Consider the following 25964-nt stretch of genomic DNA (forward strand, 5'->3'; position numbering starts at 1 on the left):
CCTCCCCAGCATTTTTGTATGAGTTTCTGATTTTAACATGTGGTCAGATTGTTTAGAAGACTTATTTAGTGCTGGCAAGTATTTTAGCCTGCCTGGGTCAGAACTAAAGTACAGGATAAGAGAATTTAACTTTTACAGCAAACAAGAACTCTGAGTCTTTTATGATCTAAACACTAGATTTTAATTTAAAAAAAAAAAAAAACATGTAATAAGCAAAACATAAACACATTATTAAGAATTACTATGGGCTCTGTAAATTAAACAGGAAATAATTTTTTCCTCATTTATAATACAGGATGGTTGACTGCCATCTTGCTTATAGTTATTTTTCCTAACATACAGCTTCCAGTTTGTTAAAAAAAGGAAATTTATGCTTACCTGATAAATTGATTTCTTTTACGATATACCGAGTCCACGGATTTCATCCTTTACTTGTGGAATATATTCCTCCTGCTAACAGGAAGTGGCAAAGAGCACCACAGCAGAGCTGCTATATAGCTCCTCCCCTAACTCCTCCACCCAGTCATTTGACCGAAGGTATAGGAAGAGAAAGGGAAAGAACCAAAAAGGTGCAGAGGTGACTGAAGTTTAAAGAAAAAATAAATCCTGTCTCAAAATGACAGGGCGGGCCGTGGACTCGGTATATAGTAAAAGAAATCAATTTATCAGGTAAGCATAAATTTCCTTTTCTTTTACAAGATATACCGAGTCCACGGATTTCATCCTTTACTTGTGGGATACCAATACCAAAGCTTTAGGACACGGATGAAAGGGAGGGACAAGACAGGAACCTAAACGGAAGGCACCACTGCTTGAAGCACCTTTCTCCCAAAAATAGCCTCAGAAGAAGCAAAAGTATCAAATTTGTAAATTTGGAAAAAGTATGAAGGGAGGACCAAGTCGCAGCCTTACAAATCTGTTCAACAGAAGCCTTGTTCTTAAAAGCCCAAGTGGAAGCCACAGCTCTAGTGGAATGAGCCGTAATCCTTTCAGGGGGCTGCTGTCCAGCAGTCTCATATGCCAGGCGGATGATGCTTCTCAGCCAAAAAGAGAGAGAGGTAGCCGTAGCTAAATTGAAGCTCCATGGCGGAGCAATTGTTTTGAACACAGGCTTGATTCTGATTAAAGCCTGACAAAATGCCTGAACATCTGGGACATCTGCCAGACGCTTGTGAAGCAAAATTGACAAAGCAGAAATTTGTCCCTTCAAGGAACTAGCTGATAAACCCTTCTCCAATCCTTCTTGGAGAAAAGACAAAATCCTAGGAATTCTAACCTTACTCCATGAGTAACCCTTGGATTCACACCAATAAAGATATTTTCTAGTGACCGGCTTGCGAGCCTGAATCAGTTTATGAATGACCGGCTCATAGAAACCCCGCTTAGCTAAAATCAAGCGTTCAATCTCCAAGCAGTCAGTTGCAGAGAAGTGAGATTTGGATGTTGGAAAGGACCTTGAATGAGAAGGTCCTTTCTCAATGGCAGTCTCCATGGTGGCAGGGATGACATGTCCACTAGATCTGCATACCAGTTCCTGCGTGGCCACGCAGGCGCTATTAGAATTACTGAAGCCCTCTCCTGTTTGATTCTGGCAATCACCCGAGGAAGGAGAGGAAAAGGTGGAAACACATAAGCCAGGTTGAATGACCAAGGTACTGCTAGAGCATCTATCAGTACAGCCTGGGGATCCCGTGACCTGGACCCGTAACGTGGAAGTTTGGCATTCTGTCGAGATGCCATCAGATCCAATTCCGGTGTGCCCCATTGATGAGTCAAAGTTGCAAACACCTCCGGGTGGAGTTCCCACTCCCCGGATGAAAAGTCTGACGACTTAGAAATCCGCTTCCCAGTTTTCTACTCCTGGGATATAGATCGCAGACAGATGGCAAGAGTGAGCCTCCGCCCATCAAATTATCTTTGATACTTCTATCATCGCTAGAGAACTCCTTGTTCCCCCCTGATGATTGATATACGCCACAGTCGTGATGTTGTTAGACTGGAATCTTATGAATTTGGCCGACGTCAACTGAGGCCACGCTAGCAGCGCGTTGAATATCGCTCTCAGTTCTAGAATATTGATTGGTAATTGAGACTCCGCCTGAGTCCACACACCCTGAGCCTTCAGGGAATTCCAGACTGCAATCCAGCCCAGAAGACTGGCGTCCGTCGTTACTATTACCCAAGATGGCCTGCGGAAGCACATCCCTTGGGACAGATTGTCCTGCGACAACCACCACCGAAGAGAGTCTCTGGTCTCTTGGTCCAGATTTATCTGAGGAGATAAATTTGCATAATCCCCATTCCACTGACTGAGCATGCACAGTTGTAGTGGTCTGAGATGAAAGCGAGCAAACGGGATGATATTCATTGCCGCTACCATGAGTCCGATGACTTCCATACACTGAGCTACTGATGGCAGATGGACTGCAGAGCCCTGCAAGTAATTAGAATCTTTGATTTTCTGACTTCTGTCAGAAATATTTTCATGTTTGCTGAGTCTATCAGAGTTCCCAGGAATGGAACTTTTGTCTGTGGAACTAGTGAACTTTTCCCTACATTCACTTTCCAACCGTGAGTTCTCAGAAATGACAGCACAATGTTTGTGTGAGATTTGGACAGATGATAAGTTGACGCCTGGATCAAGATATCGTCCAGATAAGGCGCCACCGCTATGCCTCGCGGCCTGAGAACCGCTAGAAGAGACCCTAGAACCTTTGTGAAGATCCTGGGAGCCGTGGCCAACCCGAAGGGAAGGGCCACAAACTGATAATGTCTGTCCTGAAATGCAAATCGCAGGAACTGATGATGGTCCTTGTGGATAGGGATGTGAAGATACGCATCCTTCAGGTCCACCGTGGTCATGTGTTGACCCTCCTGGATCATAGGTAGAATTGTACGAATGGTCTCCATCTTGAACGATGGGACTCTGAGAAACTTGTTTAGACACTTGAGATCTAAAATCGGTCTGAAGGTTCCCTCTTTTTTGGGAACCACGAATAGGTTTGAATAGAACCCCTGCCCTTGTTCCCGATCTGGAACAGGGCAAATTACACCCATGGTGTAGAGGTCTTTCACACAGCGTCTGGTCTACAGACAATCGTGAAAGATGAAATCTTCCCCTTGGGGGGGAAGTCCTTGAAATCCAACTGATACCCCTGGATCACAATTTCTAATGCCCAGGGATCCTGTACATCCTTTGCCCAAGCCTGAGCAAAGAAAGATAGTCTGTCCACTACTAGATCCGGTCCCGGATCGGGGGCTGCCCCTTCATGCTGTCTTGGTAGCAGCAGCTGGCTTTTTGACTTGTTTACCTTTATTCCAGGCCTGGTTAGGTCTCCAGACCGCCTTGGACTGCGCAAAGTTCCCTTCCTGCTTAGTGGACGAAGAGGAAGCAGAGGATGTTCCTTTAAAATTTCGAAAAGAACGAAAATTATTCTGTTTACTCCTCATCTTGAGGGGCTTGTCCTGAGGTAGGGTGTGACCCTTACCTCCAGTAATGTCAGAGATTATTTCCTTCAGTTCAGGCCCGAATAGGATCTTACCCTTGAAGGGAATAGTCAAAAGCTTAGATTTAAATGATACGTCAGCCGACCATGATTTTAGCCATAACGCTCTACGAGCTACAATGGCAAAGCCTGCATTTTTCGCTGCTAATTTAGCAAGTTGAAAAGCAGCATCAGTCATAAAAGAATTTGCTAGTTTAAGAGCCTTAATTCTGTCTAAGATGTCCTCTAAAGGTGTCTCAACCTTTAGAGACTCTTCCAGGGCGTCAAACCAAAAGGCAGCTGCAGTAGTTACTGGAACCATGCAAGCTATAGGCTGTAATAGAAAACCCTGGTGAACAAAAATTTTCTTTAGAAGACCCTCCAATTTTTTATCCATAGGGTCTTTAAACGCACAACTGTCCTCAATGGGTATAGTTGTACATTTAGCTAAAGTAGAAATAGCTCCCTCCACCTTGGGAATTAATTGCCAAAAATCCCGCATGGAGTCAGATATGGGAAACATTTTCTTAAAATTAGGAGGGGGAGAAAACGGTATACCTGGTCTATCCCATTCCTTCTTAACAATTTCCGAAATTCTCGTAGAAACCGGAAAAACATCAGTGTAAGTAGGTAATTCTAAATATTTGTCCATTTTACACAATTTTTCTGGAGGAATCGTGATCGGGTCACAATCATCCAGAGTCGCCAGAACCTCCCTGAGCAATAAGCGGAGGTGTTCTAATTTAAATTTAAAGGACACGAAGTCTGAATCTGTCTGAGGTACTAAATTTCCTGACTCTGAAAGTTCTCCCTCAGACATGAAATCCCTAACCCCCAAATCAGAGCATTAGGAGTTTACATCAGAAATAGCCACTAAGGTGTCAGAGGGTTCAGTATTTGCATTAATATCTGACCTATGGCGTTTACCCTGCAAACCTGGCAGTTTAGACAATACCTCTGTAAGGGTAGTAGACATGACTGCGGCCATATCTTGTAAAGTAAAAGAAGTAGACACACTAGAAGTACTTGCCGTCGCTTGCGTGGGCGTTAAAGGTTGTGACACTTGGGGAGAATTAAATGGCATATCCTGATTCTCTGCAGACTGAGAATCCTCCTGAGGCCCACTTTCTTTATTTAAAGGGACAGTCTAGGCCAAAATAAAATTTCATGATTCAGATAGAGTATGTCATTTTAAACAATTTTCCAATTTACTTTTATCACCAATTTTGCTTTGTTCTTTTGATATTCTTAGTTGAAAGCTTAACCTAGGAGGTTCATTTGCTAATTTCTTAGACCTTGAAGCCCACCTCTTTCAGATTGCATTTTAACAGTTTTTCACCACTAGAGGGTGTTAGTTCACGTATTTCATATAGATAACACTGTGCTCGTGCACAAGAAGTTATCTGGGAGCAGGCACTGATTGGCTAGACTGCAAGTCTGTCAAAAGAACTGAAAAAAGGGGCAGTTTGCAGAGGCTTAAATACAAGATAATCACAGAGGTTAAAAGTATATTATTATAACTGTGTTAGTTATGCAAAACTGGGAAATGGGTAATAAAGGGATTATCTATCTTTTAAAACAATAAAAATTCTGGTGTAGACTGTCCCTTTAAAATGTGATCCTTACAGTTTAAAGGGACAGTCTAGGCCAAAATAAACTTTCATGATTCAGATAGAGCATGTAATTTTAAACAATTTTCCAATTTACTTTTATCACCAATTTTGCTTTGTTCTCTTTGTATTCTTAGTTGAAAGCTTAACCTAGGAGGTTCATATGCTAATTTCTTAGACCTTGAAGCCCACCTCCTTCAGATTGCTGTTAGTTCACGTATTTCATATAGATAACACTGTGCTCGTGCACGAGAAGTTATCTGGGAGCAGGCACTGATTGGCAAGTCTGTCAAAAGAACTGAAAAAGGGGCAGTTTGCAGAGGCTTAGATACAAGATAATCACAGAGGTTAAAAGTATATTATTATAATTGTGTTGGTTATGCAAAACTGGGAAATGGGTAATAAAGGGATAATCTATCTTTTAAAACAATAAAAATTCTGGTGTAGACTGTCCCTTTAAGGCCCTTTCAGTACAAGAAGGGCACAATGTAAGAGGGGGTTCCACCATGGCTTCTAAACACATAGAACACTGACTTCCCATGTCAGACATGTTGTACAGACTAGTAATAACAGCATGTCTTTCCCAATCTTTATTATATGGGAAAAACAATTCAGTACAAAAACGGTTACTGCGCCTTTAAGAATAAAAAGTGTACACTGTTTTTGCGAAGTCATTAAAACGATAATCAAAAAGAACAATTTTGTTGTTTTTAGAGCCTAATGTGCCATCAGATGTTGCACCACAAGCAAAAGGAGAGTTAAATTTTAATTTCAAAAAATTAGGCAGGAAAAAAACGATCTGCAGACAATTTTTTACTTAATGACTTCTGCACCTCGCCACAGCTCTGCTGTGGCGCCTACCTGCCCCCAAGACCTGTCAAAACGATCCGGTCCCACTCCAAAGTACAGCCTCACAGTCTGGTTCCAACCGGAGCTAATGGCTGCTACCTCTCCAGAAAACTAACTGCACACTGAAGCGCAAAATTAGGCCCCGCCCATCATGTCTGATGAGCCAAAACTAGAGAAAACCGCATGGGAAGCGTTTTTCAAATAACATATGTACACACTGCTTCATTTTGCAATAACAATGCCATGTGAACCCCACAGAAAATATTAAACACAGCCTCAATAAACCCCATAATCGTCTACCATAGGTTTCCTAGGCTGCCCCAGTGTCTAACCACATAGCCCATAAGTATCCCATGTTATTTAGAATGGGATAATAATACACAGGTTACCACAGTACCACCCTGTAATAAGGAATACTGCTTACCCTTGCCCCGCATGGGGAATATGTCAGCCAAGTTCTGATATATCATGGATCCTCAGAATGTAAATGACTGCACATACCTTGAAATTGCTTGCAGCAATAAATCGTTCCCCCATACTGAAGACTTCTCCTGTACTTCCTCAGCAACATTTGTGGGAACGAACATCGATCTTAGTTACTACTGCTAAGATCATCAGACTCAAGGCATGATTCTTCTTCCATATAACCAAGCTGTATGTGACTGGCTTCTATAAGCATAGGCTACATGTGACTGGCTTCTATAAGCATAGGATGTATGTGACTGGCTTCTATAAGCATAGGCTGTATGTGACTGGCTTCTATAAGCATAGGTTACATGTGACTGGCTTCTATAAGCATAGGTTGTATGTGACTGGCTTCTATAAGCATAGGCTACATGTGACTGGCTTCTATAAGCATAGGTTACATGTAAATGGCTTCTATAAGCATAGGTTACATGTAAATGGCTTCTATAAGCATAGGTTACATGTAAATGGCTTCTATAAGCATAGGTTACATGTAAATGGCTTCTATAAGCATAGGTTACATGTAAATGGCTTCTATAAGCATAGGTTACAAGTGACAGGCTTCTATAAGCATAGGTTGTATGCGACAGGCTTCTATAAGCATAGGTTACATGTGACAGGCTCTATAAGCATAGGTTACATGTTACAAGCTTCTATAAGCATAGGCTGTATGTCACAGGCTTCTATAAACACAGGTTACATGTGACTGGCTTCTATAAGCATAGATTACATGTGACTGGCTTCTATAAGAATAGGTTACATGTGACTGGCTTCTATAAGCATAGGTTACATGTAAATGGCTTCTATAAGCATAGGTTACATGTGACAGGCCTCTATAAAGCATAGGTTGTATGTGACTGGCTTCTATAAGAATAGGTTACATGTGACAGGCTTCTATAAACATAGGTTACATGTTACAGGCTTCTATAAGCATAGACTGTATGTCACAGGCTTCTATAAACATAGGTTACATGTGACTGGCTTCTATAAGCATAGGTTACATGTGACTGGCTTCTATAAGCATAGGTTACACAAGGGTGTGATGTGAGAGAGTCTGGGAGAGTGTGTGTGACAGTGTCTATGTGACAGAGAGAATTTATGTGGGAGTGTGTGTGTGAGAGGATGAGAGTGTATGTCAAAGGGAATGAGTGATCGTATGGGAGAGGGTGTATGAGAGAGTCAGTGGGTGTGTGAGAAGGTGAGATTGATGAGAGTGTGATATAGTGTGTGGGAGAGAGTGTGTGTATGTGCTTCTCAGGCAGATCATAGACTGTGCTTCAGCAGCTTCTGACCTCACTGCAAGTCAGAGGCGTAACTAGAAACCACAGGGCCCAGGTGCAAGAATCTAAGAAGGGCCCCCCCACACCCAAAAAAATGTGAATTTGATACATATCTTTTTTATATCATATCAGTAGTGCAGACAGAGGCAGGTCAACGTTTTTGCGACCTCTGCACCCCCTGTAGTTCCGCAAGTCACTGGTAAATACCCTGTGGTGTCTAGTTTCTACAAATATATATTTTTGTGTAGCAGCTTTGGACTGTGTAAACTCTGTTTAAGGGATATGAAACCCAAAAAAATAATTTGTGATTCAGAGAATAAGATTTTTAAAAAGTTTCCAATTAAATTCTATTATCAAATTTGCTTAGCTCTCATGATATTCTTTGTTAAAGAAATACCTAGGTAGGTGTCTGGAGCACTACATGGCAGGAAATAATGCTGCCATCTAATGCTCTTGCAAAAGGATAACATTTTTGCAAAGCTGCTGCCATATAGTACTCCAAACACCTGCATGCTCCTGAGCTTACGTTCCTGCTTTGCAACAAAAGATACCAAGAGAATGAAGAAAATTTGATAATAGAAATAAATTAGAAAGTTGTTTAAAATTTTAAGTGCCGATTCATGAAATGTAAATCATGAAAGAAAAACAAAATTTATGCTTACCTGATAAATTTCTCTTGTGGTGTATCCAGTCCACGGGTTCATCCATTACTTGTGGGATATTCTCCTTCCCAACAGGAAGTTGCAAGAGGACACCCACAGCAGAGCTGTCTATATAGCTCCTCCCCTAACTGCCACCCCCAGTCATTCGACTGAAGACAAGCAAGAAAAAAGGAGAAACTATAGGGTGCAGTGGTGACTGTAGTTTAAAAATAAAAATAAAAAAACACCTGCCTTAAAGTAACAGGGCGGGCCGTGGACTGGATACACCACAAGAGAAAGAAATTTATCAGGTAAGCATAAATTTTGTTCTCTTGTAAGGTGTATCCAGTCCACGGGTTCATCTATTACTTGTGGGATACCAATACCAAAGCTTTAGGACACGGATGAAGGGAGGGACAAGGCAGGAACTTAAACGGAAGGCACCACTGCCTGCAAGACCTTTCTCCCAAAAATAGCTTCCGAGGAATCAAAAGTATCAAATTTGTAGAATTTAGAAAAAGTATGAAGCGAAGACCAAGTCGATGCCTTACAAATCTGTTCAACAGAGGCCTCATTTTTAAAAGCCCATGTGGAAGCTGCCGCTCTAGTGGAATGAGATGTAATTCTTTCAGGAGGCTGCTGGCCAGCAGTCTCATAAGCTAAACGGATTATGCTTCTCAGCCAAAAAGAAAGAGAAGATGCCGAAGCCTTTTGGCCTCTCCTCTGTCCAGAGTAGACGACAAACAATGCAGATGTTTGACGAAAATCCTTAGTAGCTTGTAAATAACACTTTAAAGCATGAACCACGTCAAGATTGTGTAATAGACGTTCCTTCTTTGAAGAAGGATTAGGACACAGTGAAGGAACAACAATCTCCTGATTGATATTCTTATTAGATACCACCTTAGGAAGAAAACCAGGTTTGGTACGCAAAACTACCTTATCTGCATGGAAGATCAGATAAGGGGAATCACACTGTAAGGCAGATAACTCTGAAACTCTTCGAGCCGAAGAGATAGCTACCAAAAACAGAACTTTCCAAGATAAAAGCTTGATATCCATGGAATGCAGAGGTTCAAACGGAACCCCTTGAAGAACTTTAAGAACTAAATTTAAACTCCATGGCGGAGCAACAGGTTTAAACACAGGCTTGATTCTAACTAAAGCCTAACAAAACGCCTGAACGTCTGGAACATCTGCCAGACGCTTATGCAGAAGAATAGACAGAGCAGAAATCTGTCCCTTTAAGGAACTAGCTGACAATCCCTTCTCCAATCCTTCTTGGAGAAAGGATAATATCCTAGGAATCCTGACTTTACTCCATGAGTAACCCTTGGATTCACACCAATGAAGATATTTACACCATATCTTATGATAGATTTTCCTGGTGACAGGCTTTCGAGCCTGAATTAAGGTATCAATGACCGACTCAGAGAAACCACGTTTTGATAAAATCAAGCGTTCAATCTCCAAGCAGTCAGCCGCAGAGAAATTAGATTTGGATGTTTGAATGGACCTTGGAGTAGAAGGTCCTGCCTCAGCGGCAGAGTCCATGGTGGAAAGGATGACATGTCCACCAGATCTGCATACCAAGTCCTGCGTGGCCATGCAGGTGCTATCAAAATCACCGAAGCTCTCTCCTGCTTGATCTTGGCAATCAGACGAGGGAGGAGAGGAAATGGTGGAAACACATAAGCCAGGCTGAAGGACCAGGGCGTTGCTAGAGCATCTATCAGCGCTGCCTGGGGATCCCTTGACCTGGACCCGTAACAAGGAAGCTTGGCGTTCTGACGAGACGCCATCAGATCCAGTTCTGGTTTGCCCCATAGTTGAATCAGCTGGGCAAATACCTCCGGATGGAGTTCCCACCCCCCCGGATGAAAAGTCTGCCGACTTAGAAAATCCGCCTCCCAGTTCTCTACTCCTGGGATATGGATAGCTGAGAGAAGGCAAGAGTGAACCTCTGCCCATAGAATTATCTTTGAAACCTCCATCATGGCCAGGGGACTCCTTGTTCCCCCCTGATGGTTGATAAAGGCTACAGTCGTGATATTGTCCAACTGAAATCTGATGAACTTGGCCGCAGCTAGTTGAGGCCAAGCCTGAAGAGCATTGAATATCGCTCTTAGTTCTAGAATGTTTATCGGAAGGAGGGCTTCCTCCTGAGTCCACGAACCCTGAGCCTTCAGGGAGTTCCAGACTGCGCCCCAGCCCCGAAGGCTGGCATCTGTCGTCACTATAGTCCACTCTGGCCTGCGGAAACTCATTCCCCTGGACAGATGGACCCGAGATAACCACCAGAGAAGAGAATCCCTGGTCTCTTGATCCAGATCTAACAGAGGAGACAAATCTGTGTAGTCCCCATTCCACTGGTTGAGCATGCAAAGTTGCAGTGGTCTGAGATGTAGGCAGGCAAACGGAACTATGTCCATTGCCGCTACCATTAGGCCGATCATTTCCATACACTGAGCCACTGATGGCCGAGAAGTGGAATGAAGAGCACGGCAAGAGGTTAGAAGCTTTGAAATCCTGACTTCTGTCAGAAAAATTTTCATTTCTACTGAATCTATCAGAGTTCCTAGGAAGAAAACTCTTGTGAGAGGAGAGAGAGAACTCTTTTCTATGTTCACTTTCCACCCGTGAGACCTCAGAAAGGCCAGAACAATGTCCGTATGGGACTTGGCGATTTGAAGTCGACGCCTGAATCAGAATGTCGTCTAGGTAAGGGGCTACCGCTATTCCCCGTGGCCTTAGAACCGCCAGAAGGGACCCTAGAACCTTCGTAAAGATTCTTGGTGCCGTGGCTAACCCGAAGGGAAGAGCCACAAACTGGTAATGCCCGTCTAGGAAGGCGAACCTGAGGAACTGATGATGATCTCTGTGAATCGGAATGTGGAGATAAGCATCCTTTAAGTCCACGGTAGTCATATATTGACCCTCCTGGATCATAGGGAGGATGGTTTGGATTGTCTCCATCTTGAAGGATGGGACCCTGAGAAATTTGTTTAGGATCTTGAGATCCAAGATAGGTCTGAAAGTTCCCTCTTTTTTGGGAACTATAAACAGGTTTGAATAGAAACCCAGCCCCTGTTCCTCTCTTGGAACTGGGTGGATCACTCCCATAACCAGTAGGCAACGTAAGAATGCCTCTCTTTTTATCTGGTGTACAGATAGTTGTGAGAGATGAAATCTCCCCTTTGGAGATGAACCTTTGAATTCCAGAAGATATCCCTGGGAAACAATCACCACATATCTCTTGATACTTTCTTTCTTGTCGAGAGTTGCAAGAGAATGACTGAGGGGGGCAGTTAGGGGAGGAGCTATATAGACAGCTCTGCTGTGGGTGTCCTCTTGCAACTTCCTGTTGGGAAGGAGAATATCCCACAAGTAATGGATGAACCTGTGGACTGGATACACCTTACAAGAGAAAATGTAAGGTTTCCCTTTAAGCTTACAGCCCAAGCACAGCAAATTGTAGCTTTAAAACAGTAAAGGGCAACTGGCAGTTGAAAGGTATGACTATTATTTTTTTTTACAGCCCTTACAGCCCACAGTAGGTTCCCTTCTGTTAGATATTTTACTGGTACAGTCTCAGGGGTGGACTGGGCAACAGGGGCAGTGTGGCGATTTATACCCCCTTCCAGCCCTCATACTTGGGGCAGCACAGAGTTGATGGGTTCCAGTGGGGTTGAGGCAAACTGCTGCAGAGAGATGGAAGCAGAGTCATTTTAAGGTACCTTCATCTTATTCTCACAGCCAAAGGCCTTGGCTATATTGTAAATATTTTTTTCCATGCGCAAGTGACTTTTTGATCTATAACGCTATGCTAAAATTTTAGGAGCCGATTTATGTACCTAGGGAGACGTCCCTTTTATGTTTCATTGTTTTATGGTATTTTATTAAATTGTTACTGTTTTAAAGCTTCTCCCTGTTAGTTGTTCCTTATATATAGAACTTCAAATATTGATGGACTATTCTGATATTGGATACTGATTATATTCATCTCTATAGGAACCTTTATTATATATACCACCTGTTCACATATCTCCCATTAATAATTATGCCATTTCTCTGTAATCGGACTTAATATATTTCTCACACTCCATAATTTGGAGATTATTCCCTCAGATAAAAATTTTATATACACATATATATCATCATCATATTACTTTAATATATTGTGTTTTTATAAAAATAAATCCATGCTTTTAGAGCTTGCTCTCTCTTTTGTACCTATTTGCTTTCTTGTTTTCTTTGAGGGGAACACACAAGTTTAGCAGGATCTCATTATCTCCTTCAGCGCTTCTACTTTTTCTCTTTTTTAAAATAAGAGCAAAGCAGAGCAAAATACAGTAATAAAATGAATAGCTCATAAGAAGACAGATCTTGTGATGCAGTATGGCCGTGAATCGCCTCCATGGTCACATCTTATTAACATATATTTATTAGTTGTATCAGACAGGCATTGTCACAACATTCACATCTAACACCCAAATGGACATTTGATCTATTAAAGGGATACTAAACCCACATTTTTTCTTTAATGATTGTTAGAGCATGCAATTTTAAGCAACTTTCTAATTTACTCCAATTATTAATTTTTTTTTCGTTCTGTTGTCGTCTTTATTTAAAAAGCAGGAATGTAAAGATTAGGAGCCACCAATAAGCTAGCGCTATCCAGGGTGCCTATAATAGGCTGGGTTCCTCAGCTTTACATTCCTGCTTTTTAAATAAAAATAGCAAGAGAACAAAGAAAAAATGATACTAGGAGTAAATTACAAAGTTGCTTAAAATTGCATGCTCTACCTAAACCATCAAAGAAAAAAAATTTGGGTTTAGTGTCCCTTTTAGAATTAAAAAAAAAAACATTTTTATGTAGAGGTGAACTGGAACATTAGGCTAATAATATTGGATATGTGCAGAATTTTATTATACACCCTGTAGTTTAAAATGAAAGCAAGAAAATGCTCTTTTTTACAGGTGTTCAATTTTGAGTTTAATGTATTTTTAACCCCTTAATGACGGCGAAGTACCCTGTACGATGGCCATCACAAAGGCTTTCAGGATGTTAGGAACACGGGTCTCCCTGACAGCGGCAAGACTGCGCTATTTCAGCATGCCTTATTGCTCCTACAGCCCAGGAAGCGCTAGGAAAGAAAGTACAGAATACGCTGACAACAAATGAAGGAGAGACAAGTGACAAGGTTAGGCTTGTGAAGTTTGCAGAGTGCACATCTAATTCTCAGAATTGAAAAAATATATATTCCAGAAAAAGCTAGGAAAATAAATAATGAAGGTATATTGCAAGTTTTTTGTATTTTTCTATTATGCATATTTAAACATTTTATCTTTCAATGCCAAATGTTTCATCACCCTAATTCCAACATAAATTTAAATCAGCATTCTTGGATTATGTGTCATTCCTCCTGGCCCTTTGACACACATACCTGTCATGAAACGCTTTCCACACCACCCGGCAATTTGCTGTACAGGTAGATGTCAGGATAACATCCTGGTTATTAGCAAACATATGCACGCCATTTAATGATCCAATCACAGAAAATGTCAGCTGGAAGATAAAAAGAGAAAATGAGGATTGCACAACACAGTGTGTGTTTTTGTCCAATTTCTCTGCCTTGTGACACCCCTAACTTATTTTTAGCAATTACGATGTGTACGAGTACATAAAGAAAGAGAAGCAGTCTGCCAGGAACGAACAACAGCTCAGTGGCTTGCTCTATGGCCCATTTACCAACTGGGAGTAGTTACTTTTAGCCCAATTGTGCTTTTCTTAGAGAAGAACTCTTATGAAGTATATTAGTCTAATCCTGCCTAACATGCTCAGTCTAGCCCTGAAATACATTTCCTTGTATATTTAGCTTAGCCTCAGTCTTCCTTTCTAAGCCCTTTTCACAAGCTACGCACAAGACAAGGCGCTCCATCATGGGTTATACAGTTAAAGGGACACTCAAGTCAAAATGAAACTTCATGATTCGGATAGAGCATGCAATTTTAAACAATTTTCCAATTTACTTCAATTAACAAAATGTGCACAGTCTTTTTATATTTACACTTTTTGAGTCACCAACTCCTACTGAGCATGTACGTGTATGCATTTGTGATTGGCTGATGGCTGTCACATGATACAGTGGGAGTGGAAAGAGACATAACTTTGCAATTTATTTAACAAAAATCTACTACTCGTTTGAAGTTCAGACTAAGTGTTATTGCATTGTCTTCTTATCATGCATTTGTTGATTATGCAAATCAACTGTATTGACTGGTCCTTTAATTTTCCTCTAAACAAGGGAAATAGCAACTGCAGACGATCGTTTCTGCCTCCTTTGGTCCTTGTCAGTGAGGTGCAGTCATATCCCTCTAAGCACATTGGGCAGAGTCCACATCTGGCTTCCCCATCACCATTGGGGAGACTTTCCCTAGGGTTATAATACAAATACATACAGAAAGAGAAGCAATCTGCCAGGAACAAGATGTGTTGCTACCAAGTATCAGAAAATAATGGAAATGTCAGATGGTATTAATTTAACCCCTTAATGACCGGACCATTTTTCAATTTTCTTACCCTTAATGACAATGGCTATTTTTACATTTCTGCGGTGTTTGTGTTTAGCTGTAATTTTCCTCTTACTCATTTACTGTACCCACACATATTATATACCGTTTTTCTCGCCATTAAATGGACTTTCTAAAGATACCATTATTTTCATCATGTCTTATAATTTACTACAAAAAAAATAATAAAATATGAGGAAAAAATGGAAAAAAACACACTTTTTCTAACTTTGACCCCCAAAATCTGTTACACATCTACAATCACCAAAAAACACCCATGCTAAATAGTTTCTAAATTTTGTCCTGAGTTTAGAAATACCCAATGTTTACATGTTCTTAGCTTTTTTTGCAAGTTATAGGGCCATAAATACAAGTAGCACTTTGCTATTTCCAAACCACTTTTTTTCAAAATTAGCGCTAGTTACATTGGAACCCTGATATCTGTCAGGAATACCTGAATATCCCTTGACATGTATATATTTTTTGTTAGAAGACAACCCAAAGTATTGATCTAGGCACATTTTGGTATATTTTATTCCACCATTTCACCGCCAAATGCGAGCAAATAAAAAAAAACTTTACATTTTTCACAATTTTAGGTTTCTCACTGAAATTATTTACAAACAGCTTGTGCTATTATGGCACAAATTGTTGTAAAAGCTTCTTTGGGATCCCCTTTGTTCAGAAATAGCAGACTTATATGGCTTTGGCATTGCTTTTTGGTAATTAGAAGGCCGCTAAATGCTGCTGCGCACCACACGTAAATTATGCCCAGCAGTGAAGGGGTTAATTAGGTAGGTTGTAGGGAGCTTGCAGGGTTAATTTTAGCTTTAGGGTAGAGATCAGCCTCCCACCTGACACATCCCACCCCCTGATCCCTCCCAAACAGCTCTCTTCCCTCCCCCACCCCACAAATGTCCCCGCCATCTTAAGTACTGGCAGAAAGTCTGCCAGTACTAAATAAAAGGATTTTTTTTTTTTTTTTTATAAAAAAAATAAAATATTTTAGCTGTGATGGACTCCTGCCTTAGCCCCAACCTCCATGATCCCCCCCCCCAGCTCTCTAACCCTCTCCCCTATCTAATTGCGGCCATCTTGGGTACTGGCAGCTGTCTGCCAGTACCCAATTTGCCCCAAAAACAAAAGTATTTTTTCCTCTTTTGGAATTTTTTATGTTTTCTGTAGTGTAGCAGCCCCCACAATACCCCTATCCCCCTCCCCCTCCCAGATCATTTTATATTAGTTTTTTTTTAAATCTTTTTCCCCCCCCTCTTCCCTCCTCATTGGTGTTAGTGGGCATCTATGCCGGGTAGCGATGGGCCGCCCAACCGCCTCCCTGTTGCGCTCCCACCCACCAACGAACCGGCACCATCGCTACCGGTGCAGAGAGGGTCACAGAGTGGCCCTCTCTGCATCGGAGTCTTCTAAAAAGGTATTGCAGGATGCCTCCATATGGAGGCATCACTGCAATACCCTGAGAGCTGCTGGAAGCGATTGCGATCGCTTCCAGCACTCTCTTAGACAACTGACGTACCAGGTACGTCCATTGTCATTAACTACTTGTTAATGCATGACGTACCTGGTACGTCAGTTGTCATTAAAGGGTTAAACAACAAGAAATAATGTGTTACTCGTAAATGATATCTCACAGATCTTCTCTTCTCCTTTATTAGCTCTTCTTTACAGCCTTAGGGCTAGATTACAAGTGTAGCGCAGACGGGCAAATTGGCCCTTTTTTCGGCGTGCGATAATTATCAGCCATTACAAGTAGCTGGTTATTACTACCTCTAGCTTGCGGTAGCTTTTAGAACTTATAAAATTAACCAGAGGTAAGATCTCTGGATAATTTTATAAATGTGCCCCAAATGCCCTCAAAATACAGACTAGTATTAGTATATTTTATTAAAAATAAAGATGACAGCATCTTTCATTTTTTAAAAACTTACTGCACAAGGCAGTATTTTGGGGTAAAGTTGTCGGTAGTGGGGTGTTAGAAAAATAACGGCACTGAAAAGTGCCTTTACATTGCAGTCTATGGGAACTGTGTGTTCCCAGTAAATATATATGTATATGCTTAACATACATATATAGTTATGTGTTAATGTGTATATACGCATATTAACACATAAATACATATGTATATAATCAAATACATATATATTTATATTTGTTGCCATCGCTGCGCTTCTTACCACCTTCGCTGCGCTTAGGTTCTGATGCCTAAGTGAGCGCTGGTATTACACAGTGCAGCACAAATATCACTTACATGATATTTAGCGCTCCACTGTAATATGGCCCTTAGAAGGGTGTTGTGGTGCACTAATGGGTGATTAGAATAACCTGTTTAATTCTTGTCATTTTATCAAAATAACCTAGGTTACAACATGGTGGCACCCATTGCTTTACGTAAACACATTTTTCACTTATTTTTCAATATTTAAATAATGAACAATGTTAAATACTACTCCCGGATATTGTGATTTGGCTAGTCTTTGCTTTGAATATATCACTCTGTCTAGTATTCATCATTAACTGTCCCTTTAAAGTTCCTTTTTTCTTTGTTGTATATCAAAGAGGCTATTTTTATTCTATTCTTTTATAAAATGAATTTGCCTGCCTGAGAAATAAACTTTTTTGTATTTATGTCGTCATGTCAACAATTACGCACTACAAAATATGTGCATACATAAAATTATTATTTTACATAATGCTGCAGGGTACCCTTTATTTGCTGTTCTTCCCTACAGAAGGCTCATTTTAGTTTGCGCAATAACCAGAGGTACCCAAAGCACATATTTTTGTTCTGCTTTTACTTGGGACTACAAAAACTATGACACACATCCACATTTCTACTTTTTCCATGGGGATGCAAAAACTATTGTAGAGGGGCACATGTGGCCCATTGGGAACAAACATAGCCCTGCTGAAGTCCACTTTTTTTTTAAACTTTGTTTACTAAAGCAATATGAAATGATACACGGTAAAAAGCATAATGATATGTATAGACAATCAAGTTTGCTAAAATTTACAGTCAAATAGGTGTAGCTATTCCTACTACAGCAAGAAACCAAACAAAATAAAAAAAAATAATGATTCTGTTTGTATTAACAAACCACAACTGAAGTAGATGACAAACATATCCCATGAAGTATATATTCGTGTTCAGGTAACAGAAATAAAGAGCTATAAACATGATGCTATAAATAAAAAATAACCATAGAAGGGTAGTTCCAATTAATTTAAATTATACCAATTATTGATTCAACTGAGAATGACTATAATAATATAACTAAATATAAAGTAAACAAGAGAATACCATGAAAACTTTATGTCAAACATAAATTGGTACTCATGTCTCCAGCATAACCACAAGGGTGCAAACTATAAAGTCGAGAGGAGTCAATAGTTAGAAATAGGACGGGGAGATAAGTGAGGAAGTAGAAAATGACTAAACATGAGCAAAAACATATTTAGGGGCTGAGCTCGTTAAGACAAAATACAAAGGGGGAAAAAAAAAAAAAGGAGGAGGATAGATAAGGAGAAGAAAAGGATAATTGATACATTGTCCCAAGAGCTATGCCTTCCACAAGGCATAGTGGAATATTGGAGACTAATCTGGGGACAAGTAACCGCCATCACCTATTATTCTATATTTATCGTGAAGGTCTAGTTTTCTGTGTCTCTAGTCTCCATAGCTTCCCAGTCAAACATTGTAACTTAATTTTAGACTACAGGTAAGTCATAACAGTCAAGAAACAGGGCCATTTAGGAGGAGCAGCCTTACATCAGGATCTGGCAAGGGTCAACAACTATATACAAATATTGCAATATTGCAATAGTGAAATAACCCAGTCTGAGGTGGATCTAATAAGGAGATTCCCGTGTCCGACAAAAGAAGAACACCACTCCCACCAAATATGGAAGCAGGTACCAAGATTACCACAATTTCTCCAGCACAGAGGTGAATTAGAAGTTTTTAACAAACCGCACTGACATTAAATGCCATTGTATAAAGACTTTGAAATATAATTTGTAAAGAGTAACGCAATGGACCATCTGCTTTGTGGAAAGAGTCACTAAGTGCCAAGCTTCGAGAGAGGCTGAGAAGGCTAAATAAGTCTCCCAATGTCTGACGAGCAGATTTAAAGAAAAGAGGAAGGGTTGTAATGTCCCTGCAGGAAAGTGTGAGCATTTTAGGAAAAGGCTTTTCAGATTCACAACATTTCTCCTAATCAGTTAGTGAATGGTCAAGAAAAACTCATGAGTGAAGTAAGCAACATAACCTATGATATTCAAATCAAAGTGGTACCGGTGGGGAAAAGGTATCTGAAATTGTGCAATAGTATAGACTGCCCAAATACTGTTTCTATCCTGCACTGGTCCCTTAGTAGGGGGTAGGAGTCTTGAAGAGCTGAAAGGAGAGCCCTAAAAGAGTGTATGGGTTAGGGGTGTGGAGAAATGTTAGTAAGAAATATTACTCAATCCCAGATTTGGAGACTGCACTAAAAAATTCAGAGGTTAAATTCTTTATTCAAACTTGCTATGGAATCCATAATGGGTGTCATAAAGTTATACCCTCTGGTAAGGAGGTTTGTTCCAATTCCTTCCTTTTGCTCTAGGTTTATAATAACTAATAAAACCAAATTCATCCATGTCAGGGTGCCAGGAATCAGACTGAGACGAGAAGTGCAAAAATAATCACACCTTTATTAATAACAAGCCAGGAAACAAAACCAGAGCTGGTAGTCAGACGAGCTGAGTCAGGAGCCAAAGCGAGTAGTCAGACGAGCCGGAATCAGGAACAAGGAGAACAGCAGAGTCAGGAACAAGCCAGGGATCAGAAACCAGGAGGGACTTCAGACAGCCAGTTAATACACAGCTCTCACAAACAGGTCTGAGACAACGCAAGGGCAAAGCATACTGCACAGAGGCCCTTTAAATAATAAGTGATGACATCACAATTCTGAGACTGCATCCTGTCTCACACGGATTATGTATACCAGTCTGGCCATAAAAGGAAGTGCAGGAAATGAGAAGCATCACACAGTATGCACCAGTGTCAGCAAGAGAGGTAAGTAAAATGGCTGCCAGCAGCACATGGCAAACAAAACAGGGAAAAAACCCTGACAATCCAATATTAAGAACAAGGCTGGCAGGGAGGAAATATGGTTTGAGACTATAACAGTAAGGTCATCTGAAAAAGCAACTTTTGGCATGTGCCATATAAGTGTACCCCCTCTGCATTCTCCTATTGCCTGATCACTTCTGTTAGAGGTTCCATGAACATGTCAAATAATTTCAAGGAGAATGGGCAACCCTGGTGAGTGCCATTGGTAATGGCAATAGAAAAAAAAAAAAAAACCAAGTCCCCGCACTAGGTCTTTGGACAAAAGTATAGGGCAGTTATGCAAGTGTTGAAGGCCTATATAAAACTAATTTTTTGTAAAATTTCAAACATATAGGTTCAGTTAATCTGGTCAAGTGCCTTCTTGGTATCAAGAAAGTGGGTGACATATGTTTGACCAAGATTATTAGCCTCCAGAAATATATTGGAGGAGTCTACGTGTGTCATCCAGACCTTGACGTCCAATAGTGAAGCCCACCGAATCAGTATTCACTAAAAAAGGAATAGTGTTAAAGCGAGTCAAGACAATCTTGGCATAAAGTTTAATGTCAAGATTATGTAAGGAAATCGGCATAAAATTAGCATACGTGTTTGGTGGTTTCCCTGGATTTGGAATATTAAAAGGTATACTAAATCCAATTTTTTTTATCGTTCATTATTCAGATAGAGCATGCAATTTTAAGCAACTTTATAATTTACTCCTATTATCAATTTGTCTTTGTTCTCTCGCTATCTTTATTAAAAAAAAGCAGAAATCTAAGCTTAAGAGCTGGCACTTTTTTGGTTCAGCACCCTGGGTGCTGAGAACGAAAGAAAATTGATAAAAGTAAATTAGAAAGTTGCTTAAATTGACATGCTCTATTTGAATCATGAAAGTAAAAGTATCCCTTGATGCTTGTAGATATTTAGCAGGGAAGCACCCAAAGTGTTGCTCTTTATCAAACACTGAGTAATATTGGTACAAGTAGATCATTACATTTTTATACACACACATTTCAAAATATAAAGACAGAAGTTTCATCATAGTGTAGTACATTTAATATATGAACAAGGAAATCACATAAAGTGCAACAAATCCCATATGGGTGGCTCCAGATCCAATGGAAAAAACAAAATTTATGCTTACCTGATAAATTCCTTTCTCCTGTAGTGTGGTCAGTCCACGGGTCATCATTACTTCTGGGATATTAACTCCTCCCCAACAGGAAGTGCAAGAGGATTCACCCAGCAGAGCTGCTATATAGCTCCTCCCCTCTACGTCACCTCCAGTCATTCGACCAAGGACCAACGAGAAAGGAGAAGCCAAAGGGTGTAGTGGTGACTGGAGTATAATTTAAAAAATATTTACCTGCCGTAAAAAACAGGGCGGGCCGTGGACTGACCACACTACAGGAGAAAGGAATTTATCAGGTAAGCATAAATTTTGTTTTCTCCTGTTAAGTGTGGTCAGTCCACGGGTCATCATTACTTCTGGGATACCAATACCAAAGCTAAAGTACACGGATGACGGGAGGGACAGGCAGGCTCTTTATACGGAAGGAACCACTGCCTGAAGAACCTTTCTCCCAAAAACAGCCTCCGAAGAAGCAAAAGTGTCAAATTTGTAAAATTTGGAAAAAGTATGAAGAGAAGACCAAGTTGCAGCCTTGCAAATCTGTTCAACAGAAGCCTCATTCTTAAAGGCCCAAGTGGAAGCCACAGCTCTAGTAGAATGTGCTGTAATTCTTTCAGGAGGCTGCTGTCCAGCAGTCTCATAGGCTAACCGTATTATGCTACGAAGTCAAAAAGAGAGAGAGGTAGCCGAAGCTTTTTGACCTCTCCTCTGACCAGAATAAACGACAAACAGGGAAGACGTTTGTCGAAAATCCTTAGTTGCCTGTAGATAAAATTTCAGGGCACGGACTACATCTAGATTGTGTAGCAGACGTTCCTTCTTCGAAGAAGGATTAGGACACAAAGATGGAACCACAATCTCTTGATTGATATTCCTGTTAGTGACCACCTTAGGTAGGAACCGAGGTTTAGTACGCAGAACTACCTTGTCTGAATGAAAAATCAGATAAGGAGAATCACAATGTAAGGCAGATAACTCAGAGACTCTTCGAGCCGAGGAAATCGCCATTAAAAATAGAACTTTCCAAGATAACAGCTTAATATCTATGGAATGAAGGGGTTCAAACGGAACACCCTGTAAAACATTAAGAACTAAGTTCAAACTCCATGGCGGAGCAACAGTTTTAAACACAGGCTTGATCCTAGTTAAAGCCTGACAAAAAGCTTGAACGTCCGGAACTTCTGACAGACGTTTGTGTAAAAGAATGGACAGAGCTGAAATCTGTCCCTTTAAGGAACTAGCGGATAAACCCTTTTCCAAACCTTCTTGTAGAAAAGACAATATCCTCGGAATCCTAACCTTACTCCATGAGTAACTGTTGGATTCGCACCAATATAAGTATTTGCGCCATATCTTATGGTAAATCTTTCTGGTAACAGGCTTCCTAGCCTGTATTAAGGTATCAATAACTGACTCAGAAAAACCACGTTTTGATAAAATCAAGCGTTCAATTTCCAAGCAGTCAGCTTCAGAGAAATTAGATTTTGATGTTTGAAGGGACCCTGTATCAGAAGGTCCTGTTTCAGAGGTAGAGACCACGGTGGACAGGATGACATGTCCACCAGATCTGCATACCAAGTCCTGCGTGGCCATGCAGGCGCTATTAGAATCACTGATGCTCTCTCCTGTTTGATTCTGGCAATCAATCGAGGAAGCATCGGGAAGGGTGGAAACACATAAGCCATCCCGAAGGTCCAAGGTGCTGTCAAAGCATCTATCAGAACCGCTCCCGGATCCCTGGATCTGGACCCGTAACAAGGAAGCTTGGCGTTCTGTCGAGACGCCATGAGATCTATCTCTGGTTTGCCCCAATGTCGAAGTATTTGGGCAAAGACCTCCGGATGAAGTTCCCACTCCCCCGGATGAAAAGTCTGACGACTTAAAAAATCCGCCTCCCAGTTCTCCACTCCCGGGATGTGGATTGCTGACAGGTGGCAAGAGTGAGACTCTGCCCAGCGAATTATCTTTGATACTTCCATCATTGCTAGGGAGCTCCTTGTCCCTCCCTGATGGTTGATGTAGGCTACAGTCGTGATGTTGTCCGACTGAAACCTGATGAACCCCCGAGTTGTCAACTGGGGCCAAGCCAGAAGGGCATTGAGAACTGCTCTCAATTCCAGAATGTTTATTGGTAGGAGACTCTCCTCCTGATTCCATTGTCCCTGAGCCTTCAGAGAATTCCAGACAGCGCCCCAACCTAGTAGGCTGGCGTCTGTTGTTACAATTGTCCAGTCCGGCCTGCTGAATGGCATCCCCCTGGACAGATGTGGCCGAGAAAGCCACCATAGAAGAGAATTTCTGGTCTCTTGATCCAGATTCATAGAAGGGGACAAGTCTGAGTAATCCCCATTCCACTGACTTAGCATGCACAATTGCAGCGGTCTGAGGTGTAGGCGTGCAAAGGGTACTATGTCCATTGCCGCTACCATTAAGCCGATTACCTCCATGCATTGAGCCACTGACGGGTGTTGAATGGAATGAAGGACACGGCATGCATTTTGAAGCTTTGTTAACCTGTCTTCTGTCAGGTAAATTTTCATTTCTACAGAATCTATAAGAGTCCCCAAGAAGGGAACTCTTGTGAGTGGAAAGAGAGAACTCTTCTTTTCGTTCACCTTCCATCCATGCGACCTTAGAAATGCCAGTACTAACTCTGTATGAGACTTGGCAGTTTGAAAGCTTGAAGCTTGTATCAGAATGTCGTCTAGGTACGGAGCTACCGAAATTCCTCACGGTCTTAGTACCGCCAGAAGAGCACCCAGAACCTTTGTGAAGATTCTTGGAGCCGTAGCCAATTCGAATGGAAGAGCTACAAACTGGTAATGCCTGTCTAGAAAGGCAAACCTTAGATACCGGTAATGATCTTTGTGAATCGGTATGTGAAGGTAAGCATCCTTTAAATCCACTGTGGTCATGAACTGACCCTTTTGGATCATGGGTAAAATTGTCCGAATAGTTTCCATTTTGAACGATGGAACTCTTAGGAATTTGTTTAGGATCTTTAAATCCAAGATTGGCCTGAAAGTTCCCTCTTTTTTGGGAACCACAAACAGATTTGAGTAAAACCCTTGTCCTTGTTCCGACCGTGGAACCGGATGGATTACTCCCATTAATAAAAGGTCTTGTACGCAGCGTAGAAACGCCTCTTTCTTTATTTGGTTTGTTGACAACCTTGACAGATGAAATCTCCCTCTTGGGGGAGAGGATTTGAAGTCCAGAAGGTATCCCTGAGATATGATCTCTAACGCCCAGGGATCCTGGACATCTCTTGCCCAAGTCTGGGCGAAGAGAGAAAGTCTGCCCCCCACTAGATCCGTTCCCGGATCGGGGGCCCTCAATTCATGCTGTCTTAGGGGCAGCAGCAGGTTTCCTGGCCTGCTTGCCCTTGTTCCAGGACTGGTTAGGTCTCCAGCCTTGTCTGTAGCGAGCAACAGCTCCTTCCTGTTTTGGTGCAGAGGAAGTTGATGCTGCTCCTGCTTTGAAATTACGAAAGGAACGAAAATTAGACTGTCTAGCCTTAGGTTTGGCTCTGTCTTGAGGCAGGGCATGGCCTTTACCTCCTGTAATGTCAGCGATAATTTCTTTCAATCCGGGCCCGAATAAGGTCTGCCCTTTGAAAGGTATATTAAGTAATTTAGATTTAGAAGTAACGTCATGCAGGGAATACAATAAACTTCTGACTGAATTTTTTGATGCGTAGCAAAAGCGCCAAAAAAGGCCCCTCCCCCTCACACACAACAGTGAGAGAGATCAGTAAACTGTCATAAATTAAATAAAACGACTGCCAAGTGGAAAAAAATAGTGCCCAAAACATTTTTTCACCCAGTACCTCAGAAAATGAAACGATTTTACATGCCAGCAAAAAACGTTTAACATAAATTAAGTGTTATTAAAAAGCCTGTTGCTAGTCCCTGCAAATTAAGCTAAAGTCTTATGCATACAGTATAATTCCAGTGAAGTGCCATTCCCCAGAATACTGAAGTGTAAAATATACATACATGACAGCCTGATACCAATTGCTGCTACTGCATTTAAGGCTGAGTTTACATTATATCGGTATGGCAGAATTTTCTCATCAATTCCATTGTCAGAAAATAATAAGCTGCTACATACCTCTTTGCAGATTAATCTGCCCGCTGTCCCCTGATCTGAAGTTTACCTCTCCTCAGATGGCCGAGAAACAGCAATATGATCTTAACTACGCCGGCTAAAATCATAGAAAAAACTCAGGTAGATTCTTCTTCAAATTCTACCAGAGAAGGAATAACACACTCCGGTGCTATTATAAAATAACAAACTTTTGATTGAAGGTATAAAACTAAGTATAATCACCACAGTCCTCTCACACATCCTATCTATTCGTTGGGTGCAAGAGAATGACTGGAGGTGACGTAGAGGGGAGGAGCTATATAGCAGCTCTGCTGGGTGAATCCTCTTGCACTTCCTGTTGGGGAGGAGTTAATATCCCAGAAGTAATGATGACCCGTGGACTGACCACACTTAACAGGAGAAACAGGTGCTGCTGAAGCGGTTTTTCCATTGGATCTAGAACTTGTGTTTTTGTTTTGGGGATATGAGTGAAGTGGTGTCAGCGTTGTCAACTCGGTAAAAACTGCTGCCTTGATGAGCAGTGGCTGGAAATAGCCCACAAACTATGCAAATAATGACCTCATATTGACAGAGTACTTCAAGTGAGTAGCCATCCAAATGGGATTTGTTACACTGTATGGGGTTTATTTGTTCATATATTAAACGCACTACACTATGAGAAGGCTTCTGTGCACTTCTAGCTTTATATTTTGAAAGGTTTTACTGAACTTCA

General features: G+C 41.1%; 1 protein-coding gene across 1 annotated transcript in view; it reads right to left on the reverse strand.

Moving 5' to 3' along the window:
• Positions 1–25964, reverse strand: part of FUZ (fuzzy planar cell polarity protein) — a 368361-nt gene that overhangs the window by 325677 nt on the left and 16720 nt on the right. Inside the window, exon 2 of the mRNA XM_053690829.1 lies at positions 13778–13899. Within this exon, the coding sequence (XP_053546804.1) occupies positions 13778–13899 (122 nt within the window). The remainder of the gene's footprint in view (positions 1–13777; positions 13900–25964) is intronic.

This window comes from Bombina bombina, chromosome 8 (assembly GCF_027579735.1).
Source record: "Bombina bombina isolate aBomBom1 chromosome 8, aBomBom1.pri, whole genome shotgun sequence".
In the NCBI taxonomy this organism is placed as follows: domain Eukaryota; kingdom Metazoa; phylum Chordata; class Amphibia; order Anura; family Bombinatoridae; genus Bombina; species Bombina bombina.